This window comes from Empidonax traillii, unplaced genomic scaffold (genome assembly GCF_003031625.1).
Source record: "Empidonax traillii isolate 1590-97213 ecotype Southwest subspecies unplaced genomic scaffold, ASM303162v1 scaffold848:size342660, whole genome shotgun sequence".
NCBI classification, from domain to species: domain Eukaryota; kingdom Metazoa; phylum Chordata; class Aves; order Passeriformes; family Tyrannidae; genus Empidonax; species Empidonax traillii.
The window spans coordinates 321,223-336,361 of NW_020956041.1; the positions used below are offsets into that span (position 1 = coordinate 321,223).

The window sequence follows — 15,139 nt, forward strand, 5'->3', positions numbered from 1 at the left end:
CCAACAGAATAGGAAGAAACCTGAAGGACCTGTGAAAGTAGAATAGAAAAAACCCCAAGTGTTTCTAGGTAAAGACCTGGCTGCATGCAGAGCTCTGGCTTAAGCTTTTTAACACAGTATGTCTGTAGCTTCAGAGGAGCAAGGTGAGATCCTGGTTCCTGTTGCAGGCAGAAAAACCTACCAGAGAGAAGGTGCTTGAGCACCCAGATGGTTTGCAGCTCAAGATAATGCAGCGGGGGCTGGCAGGAGACAGGAAGTATGAGCAGGTCTGATGTGCACAGGTAGAAAGTCAAGCAGAGGCCGTGCTGGGCATGAGATGCTCGTGAGGGAGGTTATGCTTGCTGAAATGGAATGCTGCAGTGCAAAACTGGCAAAGAAAGGAGCAGCAGTCCTTGATCTCTTGAGAAAAAGGCATCTATGTGTTTTGAATAATGCTGTCACATCTGGACACGGATGAATTTTTTTCAGGCCTTTGTAGGAATTTCGCCGGGAAGGTGTTCAGGGAGTCATGGGTTTGTTGGTTTGTTTTAACAGTGTAAATGACAAAAGCAATAGACTGAAAATGCAAATGTTTCTCGGAGTTACTGCTATTTATCCTCTCCTCCTGAGGTTTGCCTGGTCTTTTGGTGTCACTCAGAGCCATGGGATGCTGAGCACTGGCCCTGGTGATGTACAACAGTCCCACTTCCAAGGCAGGAGCGAGCTGCAGAGCGACTCCCATCTTTGATCCCTCCCAGAATTTCAGCCTCCATATACACTGATAAACTGAAAGACAGAGGCAGTGGTGGCAACAGGGAATGTTAAAATATTTGTTGTGAATGGTGAGGCTGAATGTCAAACAGCAACATTTTGAAATCCTTCATCACAGCAAGATCCCAGGCAGAGATGACAGGCTCTCTGTGGATAAGAGGAGCACCCGGAGTAGTGCTGCCAGAGATGATTCATGGGACTGGGTGTTGATTCCTGTTTACGTGCCGATGCTGACTCTAGAAGGAGGGCTCGTGCCTTCGCCAGTGGGGTCTGAAGCCTTAGTGATGCACAGTGCTGGATGTGAGCTCTGTGCACTGCCCTGATATTTTGGCCTCTGTGCTGCAGGCCTCTCTGGGGACAAGCCCCCAGCCACGGACTGAATCTGTTGTCCTTTGCCACTGTCAGAGCCCTGGCTCACCGGGACTGATCCCAGCCCAGGTCAGAGTTTGGCAGCTGTTGTCCACCTTGGACCATGTGTCTGAAATCATCTGTTTCCTCCACAACTATTGTTTCCTAGGGCCTGTTCCCAGAAGCTTTGTCAGCCTGCTTGCTTTGCATCAGCCTGTGAGCAGGGCCAACCCACCCGTGTTGCCCAGGAGGTTCTTCCTGGCTGAAAAGGCTTCACTCTGCACAACTGATCTGGTTAAATGCACTTCCCTTCCTTGCCTTCATTCCACTAGTTAGAATGGGCACTCTCAGGCTGCTGAGATAAGATCTGTCTTTGTTCTGATGTGAGACTAGTCTGTAGGTACACAATCACCCCAAAAGTGTATCCTTGAAAATAGACAAAATGCCTTTTCTAAATTGCAATTTAAATTGATTTTGATAGAGAGGATGGCAGAATCATATACAGAAGGAAAAAAAATCTTTTAAAATGAGAACTGAAGCAAATATAGTTTAGTAGTATACTCGTTACAGAATGAACAGCATATTGTATGTGCTGTGTTAGAGGTATGTTATGAATAACAAAAGCACTGGAGCATTTACATATTTGTTTTCAGAAATCCTGGCAGTTGGATTTCACCATTCTGTGCCTCTTTGCCAGAATCACTAAACAGTGGTACATATGGCTTCTGAAGTACCATATGCCGTGGAAAACGTTAACTGATGCCTATACTGATGCGACACGCTATAGCCTTTATTTAGATTTTTTTGCAGTTTTGAACAAAGAATATTTGATCATGCAAAACATTGTGCAAGCAGTATGGAGTAGTACATAGAGGAAAGCATAATGCATTGCGCCCAGAGAAAAGCCAGCTAAGAAAAGGGGAAGAAAAGGTGGTGCTGGGAATTAGAATGTGCACATGCCAAGAAATGCATGAAAGGATGGGACATGGCTTTGTGCAGCCGAGGCAGGAGGTTTTCCAGTGCTTGAAGCAAAGAGTCAAGAGCCAGAGCTCTGTAGATGTGCAGGTTTTGAATCAGGTCCTGGTTCTACGAGACACTCTCTGTTCCAGTAAGTACTTAGGCTTAAATTTAAGTACATGCTTGAAATCCTTGGAGAGCAAAGGAAACACGTGCATGAGTGCTTTCCTACAAACACCCTCCTCATAGGAGCAGCAATAACTCTGCTGTCTCCTACTTCATTGTCTGAAAATAGTGACACTGAACACAACGAAAATGTGAGAAACACCTTGAAACCAAAATGAAATAAAGTTTCCAATATGGTGACCACAAAGCCCAATCTGGAATTAGAAAATTAACTCAGGCTTTTGTGTTGAAAGGAGTTTTTAAAGCGTGTTTTTCCCCTCTATTCTGCCAGCCCTCACCATTACTGCCCTCACATAGCTGATGTCAGTGGCAGTGTCAAACCCCGAAGGGAGCCTGGTGCTGGGGCTGTCAGGAGCAGCTGAAGGAGGAGGTGGGCCTGAGGAGAAGGAGTGTAGGGAGGTGTTTGCCACCACCATGTCTCCCCTCCAGAGCAGTGCCCCACTTTCCCCTTTTCCCTCTCTTCTGGCTCCTCTGTGTGCAGACCACTGCCCCATGAACACTTAATAGGCTTAACTTTAAGCACCAGAGTAGATCCAATGGGATTACTCATGTGTTTAAGTGAAGGTATAGTGTTTGGAGAGGGAAGAGAAGCATCACATCTTTGCCTCTTGATTTGGCTCCTGCTCTTAAAGCCACCCCATTCCAGTGTCTGAGGATGGAAGGTTATGGGATTCACACAGTCCCTGCCAGGAGCGTGTTGGTGTGGGTGGTACAGCAAGTGTCAAACCACGTAAAGTAGGAAATTAAGGAAATATAATCTGCAGACATTACTTGATTGAGGCCAACCAACTGATCAGAACAGAGACAAACCCAGTGCAGAAACAGAAGGTGGCTAAGGCTCAGCCCGGAATGCAGCCGTAGCAGAATGACTTCCCAGGGAAGTGGGAGCAGAAGGAAAAGGCTCACAGCTGAGCTGTGCCGCAGATGGCTGGGCAGAGGATGTCGGGGAGCCACTGCCTGTGGGAAGAGCATCCCATCAGCCTTGGGCAGAGCACGTGTGGTGTTAGAGATGGGTACCACCATGGAACAGTGTGCTGGCCTGAGAGGGGACACGTGGCTGCAGGGCTCTTGGGTGGCTTCAGGAAGGTGTATGTGGGGATTTAATAGGACAGGTAATTGCAGAGAGACCAGTGCTGGGGGAAAAGCCTGGCTGAAAGAAGCAGGAAGGGCACTGCGAGCTGCTGGTGGTCTTTCACAGCATGAGCAAAAGTAGTGGAAGATTTAAGATCCTGAGGCTGTCACAGGAATTATCTGTGAAGCAAAGACTGCGTGCATGTGTAGGTAGCATCTCACACATTTTATGAACCACTACTTAAGTGAATGGATGTAAACAGAAATAGAAGTCAGAGTGGAAGCTGAGGGAAGGCAGGGCTGACGAGAGCTTTCGCTGAGCACTTATTTGAGGTTGCTTCCCAGGTTCACTGGAAACCAAAGAGTGTCTCAAATTTAAACCTTATTAGGTGGTTGTAAATTTCTTAAAGTAATAAGAGGGGAAGATTAGCATCTTTACATCCATCTCATCTCAAGGTGTTTCAATTCCTTTGTAGGAACAAGGACCTTTGCAGGGCCTCTGAGCAGAGGAAAATAGAGCCTCTCCTCCCAGAGATTGATGTTCGTAGCAGTGCCAAGCAGGTGTTCCTTCCCTCCACCTCTGGCTACCACATCACTCTCAGAAGAGCCTGGTGAGTGCCCTGCCTGCCCCAGGTGTGCAACTGCCCCTCTGGGCTGTGAACCAAGCTGTCGTGACCAGCACTGAGCCCACTATGTCACGAGCAGGACAGCTGTCCAGGCTGCAGCAGGTAGACCCCCAGAGGGGAAGGACACCTGAGCCAGGCTGACCATCAAGCAGGTCAGCACACCTCCTTCCCATAGCCTGGGTTGTTTTTCTGGCTGCCCTGGCGTAAGTCTCCCTAGGCTGGTGTGTGTGTCCTTCACACGGGCACAAGGAGGTCATTTGCTGCATCACCCTCATTACCTTTCCTTTCCAAAAAGCATCCACCACTGTCTGATGTGCAGTTTGGAAAGGGGTTCACCCTTTCCCCTCCCAAAGCTCGGCTCACCAGCGCGTCTCCCGTGTGCTGCAATTATTAAATGACACTTCACAACTTCATCTCCTCTCCTGCTACATCTGCTTGCTGCTCCCATGTGCAACCGCACTCACATCCCAAACATCTAAATGCGTTGTTTCTTCTGTTTCTCCTGCCAGTGTGGAAAGAAGCCATCCCTGAAGCAGGATTGCCTTTGAGCTGGCAGCAGATGAGTGACTGGCATTGGGCAGCACTGCTGAGGCTCTGGCAGGCCGTTTAGCAGAGAACCTTGGCTAATGGATGTCATCCACACCTAACAGATGTGCCACTGCCTGCCATGCCAGATTTTTGACATAATACAGGGCTTTTGACATAATACAGAGTGCTTGGGAAAAGCCACGGAGTGACTTGTGCCTTCAACTCAGCGTTCAGTCCCACTCGTGCTCTGCAAGAGAAACCAAAGCCGCAGGAAGGAGGGAAGCACATCTGTGTCTCTCGCTCCTCGCCCTGGTTTTGTTGGTGCGTAAATCATATTTGTGTTGTTCTCCCTCACGTGCCAGGGGTTCTTAAATGAAAAACCCACCACCCCTTTTCTTTTGTCCCTGTGCTTCCATCTCTGGCTCCTGCTGGTCTCTCTGGCCTCCTGCCATGCCTGGGGATGGGGAATCGAGCAGGGGGCTCAGGGCCCCCCGGGAGCCGGGATGGCTGCGGGCAGGTGCCTGGCACCTGCATCTCGCCATCAGCAGCATCCCGGGTTTCGTCTTTCCTCTCCTGCCCTCCATCGGAGGGAAACAGCATGCGCCGGGCAGAGCGTGGGGACAGGGGGACCCCCCCCGGGCACCCTGAACTGAGCTCCTGGGGCTCCCCCTTACACTGCCCGGCGGGGGAGCGGGGACGGGGCCGCCTTCTAATCCCGGCGTAATCCCGGAGAGCGGCAGCAGCGCGAGCGGCCGCTAATCCCAGCCCTCCGCCTCTAATCCCGCCCGGTGTCCGTGGGTCCCTGTCCGTGTCCCCGCGGGCTGGGGGCGATGTCCGCGCCCCAGGCCGTGCGGTGGGGGCCCCGATCGAACACCCATCTCTCAGAGGACCAGCCAACTCGGTCATTAACCCGCTAATTGCCCGGCAGGCGGGAGCGCAGGAAAGGGGGGGGCGGGGGGGGAGGCCCTCCACCCCACCCCGGGCTCCTGCAACCCCCCGAGGCTCTTGCACCCCCCGGTCCATCACCCTCCCACCGCCCTCTCCCCGCCTCCCTTTTGGGGTGACACCGTTGCTGTTTTTTTTCTGTACACCCGGGAGCGGTGCGGACGGGGGAGCGGTGAGTCTCCCGCGCTGGAGGAGGGGTCCCCCCGAACAGGCTGCGGAGGGGCAGCCTCGGGACCAGGGAGGCTGCGGGAGGCGTCCTTCGTGGCGGGGAGCTCCGGGCGAATGTTGGAGGGGTCCTTCCCTCCTAGCCGGCTGGAAAACAAGTTCAGCGCGGCGTGGCCGGGCCAGGATGAGACCGGGGGGCGGGGGGGGGGGGGGGGGGGGGGGGGGGGGGGGGGGGGGGGGGGGGGGGGGCGCGGGGGGGTCGGCCCCGGGGATATTGTACCCCTATCAGGAATGCTCCGGCTCACTGACTGCGTGAGCTCGGACGCCGATGCACCGTGTAACGCATGTCGCTTTGCCGCGCCCCCGTTTTTTCCCTCGGCCTCTTTATCTTTCAATTGCAAAGCAATTAAAGGTCTATACGAATCTGCGAGCATCCCTCCCCGCGGGGCCCTCTGATGCCCGCTGTATTGCCCTTTAGATGCCTCTTCCTTTTTTTGTTTTACAATTGTTGTATCAATATAATGCTTCCTTTCTTCCTCTGTCTCTATAGATACAGATATACAAGGCAAACCAAAGGTTTCGGCTGCTATTCAGTGCCTCCTCATTTGTCCCGGAGCCGTAACAGTGGTGCCCTTTCTCTTCTGGCTGCTTTTCCCTGCTTCTGGAGCAGCAGTTATGGGAGAAGCAGATGGCTACTGATTGGGTGAGCTTTGTGGCTTTAATACTGAATACTTTATGGAAAAGGACTTTATCATGCTTGGTTGGTCAGAGGAACAACGGGATGAGATTTATGACTAGAGAAAATAAATCTTTTTAAGTTTCAGGCTCCTTCACACACCCCACGTCAAGTTGCTGTTGCAGAGCCAGCTCTGAAATCCTCCACATCTTTCTTTTTTCCCTCCCCTTGCCCCCCTGTGTCTGTCCTTTCGCTGCTCTCCCCACCCCCTCTGCGCCAGCGTTTAGCAAACCTTTGCAAACTTTAGGGACTATCACTCGCTGGAGCATCCAAGGCCTTTATAGCCCCCAGGCAGCGCAGGAAAACGCCATCCCCAGGTGGGAAACATCCACCTGACAGTCGGATCAGCTTGGGCAGCCAGCTCCTGCCAAGACTCGTCCGTGTGTAACTCGGACGGCAGCCACCCAGGGTCCAGTGGGGAGTTGTAAGTGACATCCTCATAGACCTGACAGCACGGAGGCCGTGACACCACCAGAGAGACATTGGCCACAGCTCTTTGCCAGGCTCAGGTCTCCTGAAGGAAAGGGAGCCTGGCACTCCCTGACACCACTGCACCCCACGCTGGGCAGTCCTGGGCCAGGGGCTGTGGGACTGTCCTGCCAGGGACAGCCCTCTGCAGCGTCCCCCAACTTCAGCGTGTCCCCCATCAGCTTGTGGTTTCTGCCTGGCCTCATGCCAAAGCATGACCAGGGGCCATGCAGTGGGGGGGGCTCTGCCCCAACATGGGATGATAGTGGTGGCATACAGGGAGAGGAAGGCCCAAGGGTGTACAGAAGGCAGAAGCAGATGTCAGTAATGTAGGAATTCCCCTCTTTCATTTCTCTCCCTTTTTTATCCCTCGTAGCCTATCACGTCCTCTGTCAGGCTGTTAAACATTTGAAGGAAGGTGAAGCTAGGTGAAAGCTTTCCAGGTTTTAAACCTTGGTGCTTCTGTCAGGCCAAGTAAGGAGGAGAAGCAGAAAACTGAGAAAACTATTTTGAGATAGAAAGTCAGCAGTGATATGGGGCTATATATGAGCCATTTAACCAACCACCTGTATTATATTCAATGGTCTGGGTTTTGGTCAGCTGTAAAAAAATTTCTGTGACCCTTTGGTGGATATGCAAATTAATATTTCTCACTGGACTCTGTGCTTGCTTGGAAGGAAATAGAGGGGAAGTTCGAGCATCATCAGGGCTGAAGGAACAGCCAAGGTACCTGTGGTGTCTGAATTGTGAGAAAGCAGAGGGGAAAGGTATGTGGGGTCTCACTGGGGTTCCTGGGGACCAGGAGCATTTGCTCCTTGAGGTGAACCATAGCTGAATCTCATGTCTGGCCCTTTTTAAGGATTTGTGGTTTTGTGGCATGGCAGTGACTTGACCTGAGAGTCCCAGGCACTGTATCAGTGAGGTGCGGCTGAAGGGTCGAAGGGAATAGGAAGGGACAGGGACCACAGGTGTGTTTGGGAGCTGAGCTGGAAACAGGACAGGACACTGCTGATGTGCGTTGGCCCTGGTGAGGACCTGGTCGTAGGGACACAGGTGTCTGGTTGTGGGGCTGAGGATTCCCAGTGGGATCCATGTGCTGCTTGGCAGGATTACTGATGAGAGAAGCACCGCTGCTCTGTATGCCATGTGCTGGTCTGCAGTGTGGCGGTGATGCTGCTGGCACCCTGGCATAGGGCTTCCCCAGAAGAGGCACCATCCATGAGCCTGGTTGCATGCAGAAAGGATGGTTTGTCATTCAGCTGAGGCCCCCAATTTATTTCCACTACAGAGTCCTGTCTGTCTCCAGGGAAGGGAACCGTTCTGTCTGCGTTTCTCCAGGCACCAGGAAAGCTTGTGGCTCTGCATTTGGTTTTGAGTGGCTTTTCCATTCCACCTGGTGTGGCTCCCCCTGGGACCACAACTGGCCCTTTCTCTGGCAGCAGTGGGCAGAGAGAGCAGCAAGGCAACTTGGGGCATCCCTTCATGCCTCCTCCCCATGGTCTCCTGGCATGGTGGGAGCAAGTGTGGCTGGGCTCATTCACTTCTGGGAACTTGCGTATTCTCTCAGTGATTTTATTTTACAGGTGACTCTCTATCAGTCACCTGGGAGCTGACTCTCAGCTGTGTATGTGTCTCCTGATAGGAGTAAGCACACATCCGTAGGCCTGATGCATGTCACAGCTCAGGTAGCATTTCTCAAGGGATGCAGGAGTGTTTCTGAGCACAGGTTGAGCAGCCTCCTTGGCCCCTTTCCTCTCATCTTTCTGGGAGAAGGCCAGGGAGGAAAGAGAAGGCTGACACCGCTGAGGAGCAGGTGCCCTTTCCCTTGCAGCCATCCCCCCAGCCAGGGAGCAGCAGACCCTGGGCCGCCCCCCTGGGGCTGGATGCCGCGTGTCTGTGGGAATTAGGTTCGCCAGGCTGGCCCCTTCCGAGCCCGGTCCCGGTCCTGCCCGGGTGCTCCTGGGGCCTCCCCTTGCCCGTGAGCCGGTTGTGCCGTGCCGGTGCCGTTGCCAGGGGCTCGTCGGGGCTGGGGCTGTGCTTTTTGGGGGCCGAGAGTAGTGGGGAGCAGCAGGGGGCTGCCGGCTGCCGGGGTCTGTGGGAAGGCTGATGGAACTCCTCAGCCCGGGTCGCCCTTAGCTCTCCGCGGGAGGTTTTTGGGAAGAATAAGCGGATAGAAAATGCATGGATGTACCGAGATAGAAGCGTGTGGCAGCCGGGAGGCGGCAGGCAGCAATCGCACGGCCCCACAGAGTGACACTGCACCCGCTGGCAGCGCGGCTGAGGCTGGATCGGGCCCGGCGTACCTGGACCATGTCCCCCGAAAACCCCGATGCGGCTTTTTAGTGAGGCCGGGGGACCGCCGCCGGCACCGGGCTCTGTGGGGCGGCGGGCTTTGCGGATTTGCGGTGGGCGCTTCCAGCCGGAGGACCCCGCAGCAGAAACTCCAAAGGAAAGAGCTCTCAGTGCTGTTCTGCGGGGAGAGGGACGCCGTTCCTTGGGATGCACTTTTAGGGTGGCATCCGGGGCTAGAAAATGCTCAGAAATGCCAACGCGGTCCTTTCCAGTCACGGGGAATTTCGGTAGCTGAGATCATGCCGAAGCAATCGATTTCGAGATCGTTTATGTGCCATGGTGTCTCTTAAAATTCTCGCGAATAAAAATAATGCATAGATTCCCCCCCACCGCCCGCCACTAATGACAGTCATTCGGACAATTTATATCTCACAGTGAGAGCTGCAACCTTAAAAAAAAAAAAAAAAAAAAAAAAAAAAAAAAAAAAAAAAAAAAAAAAAAAAAAAAAAAAAAAAAAAGAAAAAAGAAAAAGCAAGGAAAACAAAACAAAAAACAACCACGCATATTTGAAACAGGAATTGAGTTTCAAATTTTTAGACTCCCATATTTTTAATGTTATGACAATTTCCTTTTTAGGAGACGCTGCGTTTTGTCGAATTAATAAGATAAATGTTGAAAGCATATTATATGCAGCCTTTAATCCTAATGCAAGGAAAATCGTAATTATGGGGAGGATAAGTGAATTTTAAAGCCAAACATCAGCCCACTCAATGATTGCAAACCCCGCTCCGTTAGCCCCTGGAAAACGCTTTGTCTCTCCTTTTGTTTACTTTAAAGAAAGGCTTTAAATTCTTTTTTTTTTTTTTTTAATTTGTTTTGTGCCTGAAATGACAGCGAAAAGGGAGGGACCGGTAAACACTTTTCCGTGCAGTGAACCTCTTATTTCGGCACAAAGCATCTGCAGATGCTTCTGCTCCCCGAATCTGTGCGCGTGTCGGTGAATGCGGGAGCCTCGCGTGCGCGGGGGTGCGAGCCCGCGGCCGCCCCCACGCTCTGGAAAGGCGAGGAATGGGCGGGGGGCTGCCACCGGGTGTCCCCCGCCCCGCTCCGGTGGGGACCGGGCTCCAGCGGGGAGTGCGGGATTGCCCGCTGCCTGGTCCCCGTACGCCGGGCCTCCGCCGAGCGCCGACAGCGCGGGAGGGCCGCTCCGCCGACCGGGGCACGGACATCCCCGCCCGCCTCCGTCTTACCGAGGAGGGCTTTTACTGCGTGTCCGAGATGCCCCTACACTGCAGGTGCGGGGGCAAAGCGGACGGGCGCCGCTGGAATCCCGGCGCCAGGCGGAGCGGTCGTCGGACCCCTCCATTCCCCGCCCCACACCCCAGCCGGGCCGGAGCGGAGCGGCGGCTCCAAACCCGCCCGCTGCCCCGGGCGAGAGTCGCTGGCGGGGCCGCGCCCCTGTTGCCCATCCCCTTCCCCGCAGGTGCCCGGTGGCAGCGGGGCCAGGTGAGGGGCGGGCGGGCGGCGAGCGGGCAGCCCCGAAGGGGTTAACGGGAGGGACGTGGGCTGTCACGCGTCATTGGGCAGATTATGTGCAGCAAACAAAAAGTGTGTGTCTGCGTGCCAGCCCCTCACTGCACTGGGTCCGTCTGCACCGCACGCCTCCCGCTCCGCCGCCCGCCCTGCCCGGCCCGGCATGGAGCGGCGCTGAGAGCCCGGGGCAGCCAGCCCGGAGCCGCCTTTGTGCCACTGTCGGGGCGAGGATTATCCCCACCGTCCCTGGTGAGTACCGGCGGAGGGGCCCCGCCGGCCCCCGCGCCTCGCCGCCCCGGAGCGGGAACAATGCCGGTGATGGCTGTGCTGCCGGCGGCCCTGCCCGGGGTGCGGGGCCCTGCTCGAGCTGTGGAGCCCGGCGGCGGAGCCTCCGGGAGCAGCCCCGGCGCCGCCCGGCCCGGACAAAGGGCGGCCGGGGGAGACAGCGCCGTGGGGCCGGGGGCGGTCCGGGGAACCAGGAGGATGCGGCGCCGCGGGGACCCGTACGGGGCCCGCCGGCGCCGGGGGGAAAGTTCGGCGGAGGCCGCTTGGTGCCGGTGGTTTCGTTTGGCGAAATCATCCCTTCGGGGAAGCGATGCGCCGGGCAGCGGCGGAACGGAGAGGGCGGCGGGGAGATGGCCAGAGCGCCTTCTCCGCGGCCCTCGATCTCGGGGAGGGCCCGGAAGCCCCCGCCACCCCTGTCGCCGCTCTGGGGGGCGAAGTTCCCGGGGTAGCCGGGATCCGGTTTTATCCCGAAATCGGGGGGAGCGGCGGTTCGGCGGGGCCGTGTCCGGTGCGAGCGACGGTGGCCGTCAGCAGGCGCACCAGAAGGAGCACCGGTCTTTTCCCGAGCCTGCCCCAAATGACGGATTTCGATGGCAGATGGGGCGGGGGGAGGCAGCCGTGCGCTAATCGGGTCGGGAAGGGCGAGGGCACCGCAGCCGGGCGCGATGCTCCCTCCCCGGCCCCGCGCCCTGCCCGCTGTCCGCGCCCCGCCAGCTGCCCGCCGCCCGCATCCCTCCCCTCGTACCCCACGGCAGCCGGGGCTCTCCCTGCACCATAAATAAGCGTGTCGAGGTAAAAATAATTACCTCTCCTTGCTGCTTTTAATTAAAGTCTCGGAGGGAAAGTGCTGGATTATGGTAATGAGCAGCCATACGTTCCCCTTGTCGCGCGGAGCAGGAGGTGAGCTGACAAGCAATCGGCGACAATGACAAGCCACTGGAACCCACCCGCTCCCCCGGCGCAGCACGCAGCCCGGCCCGGCTTCGGGGCTTACCGGAGATCCGCCGCCGCTCTGTGCCCGGCGCCTGCCCGGGACAGGACCCGGCCGGAGCCGGCTCCGCCGCGATCGCTGAAACAGTATATCATCGCGACGGCGTTCTTGCACTTTGCCTCCGCTCGCAGCTCCTCGGGGTTTTTTTTTGTGTGTTTGGGTTTTTTTGTGGTTTTTTTGTGTGGTTTTTTTTTTTTTTTTTTGGGGGGGGGGGTTCTTGATTTTTTTTATTTAAGAATTCAAGTTAATTTTAATTTGTTTTCCGGCGCATCCCGGTGTACCGCTGAGCGGGACTCGCCGCGGTAACGGCTCTGCTCTGTCCCTCTCTCTGCCCGCAGGGATGGAGGACGCCGGCGTCCAGCGGGGAATATGGGACGGGGACGCCAAGACGGTCCAGCAGTGCTTGACTGACATTTTCACCAGCGTTTACACCACCTGCGACATCCCGGAAAATGCCATTTTCGGCCCCTGCGTCCTGAGCCACACGTCCCTCTACGACAGCATCGCCTTTATCGCCCTCAAGTCCACCGATAAGCGCACCGTCCCCTACATATTCCGGGTAAGAGCCGCTCGCCACGTCGGCCGGTCCCCGAGAGCGTCCCCGCCGCGGAGCGCAGCTCGGCCGGGGGACCCCCCGCCGCCGGGAGGCTGTCCCCGAGGGCAGAGCCGTGCCACCGCCCCTCCTGCTGCTGCCCATACCCGTCCCGTCGGTCGGTCGGTCGGTCGGTCTGTCGGTCTGGTGGATTAACGCGGGGTTTCAGGTGGACACGTCGGCGGCGAACGGCTCGTCGGAGGGCCTGATGTGGCTGCGGCTGGTGCAGTCGGCCCGGGAACGGGAGGAGCAGAACCTGGAGGCCTACATCAAGAGCGGGCAGCTTTTCTACCGCTCTCTGCGCCGCATCGCTAAGGACGAAGAGCTGCTGGTGTGGTACGGGAAGGAGCTCACCGAGCTGCTGCTACTCGGTCCGGCCCGGGCCCCTGCCCGCACTAACGGTGAGTGCACCTCGCGGCCGCCCACGTTCCAGGGAGGCAGGAGGGAGAGGGATCCCCGCCGTCGGGGGGTTCGGGGTCGATTGTCGACTTCGGGGACCCCGCGCCTCTGTTCCCCGAACTCTCCGGGGATACTCCGTCAGCTGCCCCGGCTGACGGTGCTCCCTCCCACCGCAGGCTCGCCGCCCTTCGCCTGCCCCGAGTGCAGCCAGCGCTTCCAGTTCGAGCTGCCCTTCGCTGCACACCTCCGGTTCCGCTGCCCCAAGAGGCTGCACGGCCCCGACACCGGCCCCGCCGCCGAGGCCGCCGGCGGCAAGGACGTCGCCGGCAAGGAGCAGGAGCCCGGCAAGTTCGGGAAGCCCGGCGGGCCGCCGCACCACCCCTTTCCCGGTCCCGACGGCGGCCCCACCGCCAGCACCAAGCCCTCTACGGACTTCCACAACCTGGCGCGGGAGCTGGAGAATTCCCGCGGCGGGCGCGGCGGGTCCCCGGGGCGGCCGGCGCTCCCCGAGGGCGGTCCCGAGGCGGCGGCCGGGAAGGCGAAGCGGCGGTTCTCCGATGAGGAGGATCGCGGGCCCGGCGCGGCGCGGGGCCGCTTCCCGGCGGAGCGGCCGGGGCTGCCGGCGGCGCCCAAGGAGGAACCGGGCTGCGCCCCGCAGCAGCAGTACCGTGCCGCCGGCTCCTACTGCGGGCTGGAGGAGGGCGGCCGCCTCTTCGCGCCGCCCAGTCCGGAGACAGGGGAGGCCAAGCGCAGCGCCTTCGTGGAGGTGAAGAAGGCGGCCCGCGGCCCCGAGCCCGACGGCGGCCCCGAGGAAGGGCCGGAGCGTGGCTCCCCGGGGGCGGGCGGCGCGGAGCCGGGGCTGTGTCCCCGCGGCGGCGCCGGGGGTCCGCTGGCCGCCCGCCTGGACGGCGGCAGCCCGGCGCGGGGCAGCGCTTTCAGCACGGTCCCGCAGCTCGGGGCCGGCTCCGGCGGGCCCGGCGGCGGCGGGGCCGAGGAGCGGAAAAGCGCCTTCTCGCAGCCCTCCCGCTCCTTCCCCCACGTCCCGCCGCTGGTGCTGGGCCCGAAGCTCGGCGGGCTGGGCGAACCCTGTCCCGACGGTGCCGCCGCCCCCGCCCGCCTATACACCACCGATGCGCTGGCCGCCAAACTGCCGGGCGGCGGGGAGGCGGCGGGCGGCGGCGGGGGCGGCGGCGGGGGGCTGCCCAAGCAGAGCCCCTTCCTCTACACCACGGCCTTCTGGCCCAAGAGCTCGGCGGCGGCGGCGGTGGCGGCGGCGGCGGCGGGGCCGCTGCAGCTGCAGCTGCCGTCGGCGCTGACACTGCTGCCGCCGTCGTTCACCTCGCTGTGCCTGCCGGCCCAGAACTGGTGCGCCAAGTGCAACGCGTCCTTCCGCATGACCTCGGACCTGGTATACCACATGCGCTCCCACCACAAGAAGGAATACGCTCTGGAGCCCCTCGTCAAGCGCCGCCGCGAGGAGAAGCTCAAGTGCCCCATCTGCAATGAGTCCTTCCGCGAGCGCCACCACCTCTCCCGCCACATGACCTCCCACAACTAGCGAGGACCCCCCCCTGGCTCCGGGGACTCGCCCGGGACCCCCACCCTGGGACCCCCGCGCCGCCCGCCGCTCCCGCCCTTCCCCTTCGATGCACGCGTTTTCACTGTCTGGGGAGGAGGCGGGGAGGGCAGAGGGAGAGGAGGAGGAAGAAAGGAAGAAGAAAAAGAAGAAGAAGAAAGAAGGTAAAAAAAAAAAAAAAAGGAAAAAGCAAAACGAGAAGCACCGTGAAAAAGAGGAAAAAAAAATCAAATGACTTAAAAATACATTTTTTAAAATGTCATATATTGCAACATATTGATGCATTTGTCATACGTTTCTACTTAAATTATTAAGCACTTATGGTTTAGATGTAATAATAATTCTATGTCAGGGTAAATTTTTATTTTGGATATGAAGCTAAGGGCAGGGGTGGCGCGGCAGGGCCGGCGGCCGGCGGGCCGGGGTCCTGCATGCACCGGGCGTTCCCCCTGCCCGGCCCCGCCACCCGCTCCCCTTCCCCCCGAGTGTCACTGGTGCCCGTGGAATGGAGTCTCGGTAGTTCCGTGTTATCTTCCCTTTCCCGTTTGGGTTTGTGTTTTTTTTTTTTTTTTTCCTCGCCCCTCTGGAAAAGATTTATTAAACTTTATAGTTTATCCGGGTATGTTGGATGCTTTGACAATAAATGACTTTATTTTCTTCAAAGCCCCTGGACGTTAATTGGTTCCGGGTG

At 57.7% G+C, this 15,139-nt stretch overlaps 1 protein-coding gene across 17 annotated transcripts in view; it reads left to right on the plus strand.

Moving 5' to 3' along the window:
- PRDM8 (PR/SET domain 8) overlaps positions 1-14,599 on the plus strand; it is a 34,063-nt gene extending 19,464 nt beyond the window's left edge. For 5 of the 17 annotated variants that reach the window (XM_027902180.1, XM_027902183.1, XM_027902181.1 and 2 more), the window contains 6 exons: positions 3,789-3,923; positions 4,448-4,787; positions 6,127-6,279; positions 12,220-12,440; positions 12,643-12,874; positions 13,049-14,599. In XM_027902180.1, coding sequence (XP_027757981.1) covers positions 12,222-12,440; positions 12,643-12,874; positions 13,049-14,430 — 1,833 coding nt within the window. In that variant the 5' untranslated portion in view covers positions 3,789-3,923; positions 4,448-4,787; positions 6,127-6,279; positions 12,220-12,221 and the 3' untranslated portion in view covers positions 14,431-14,599. Of the gene's footprint in view, positions 1-2,640; positions 3,924-4,447; positions 4,788-5,485; positions 5,584-5,641; positions 5,735-6,126; positions 6,280-7,263; positions 7,548-10,725; positions 10,855-12,219; positions 12,441-12,642; positions 12,875-13,048 lie in introns of those variants that run through there. The other 12 variants (XM_027902178.1, XM_027902188.1, XM_027902176.1 and 9 more) reach the window with 8 other exon arrangements.
- The last annotated feature ends 540 nt before the right edge of the window (positions 14,600-15,139 follow it).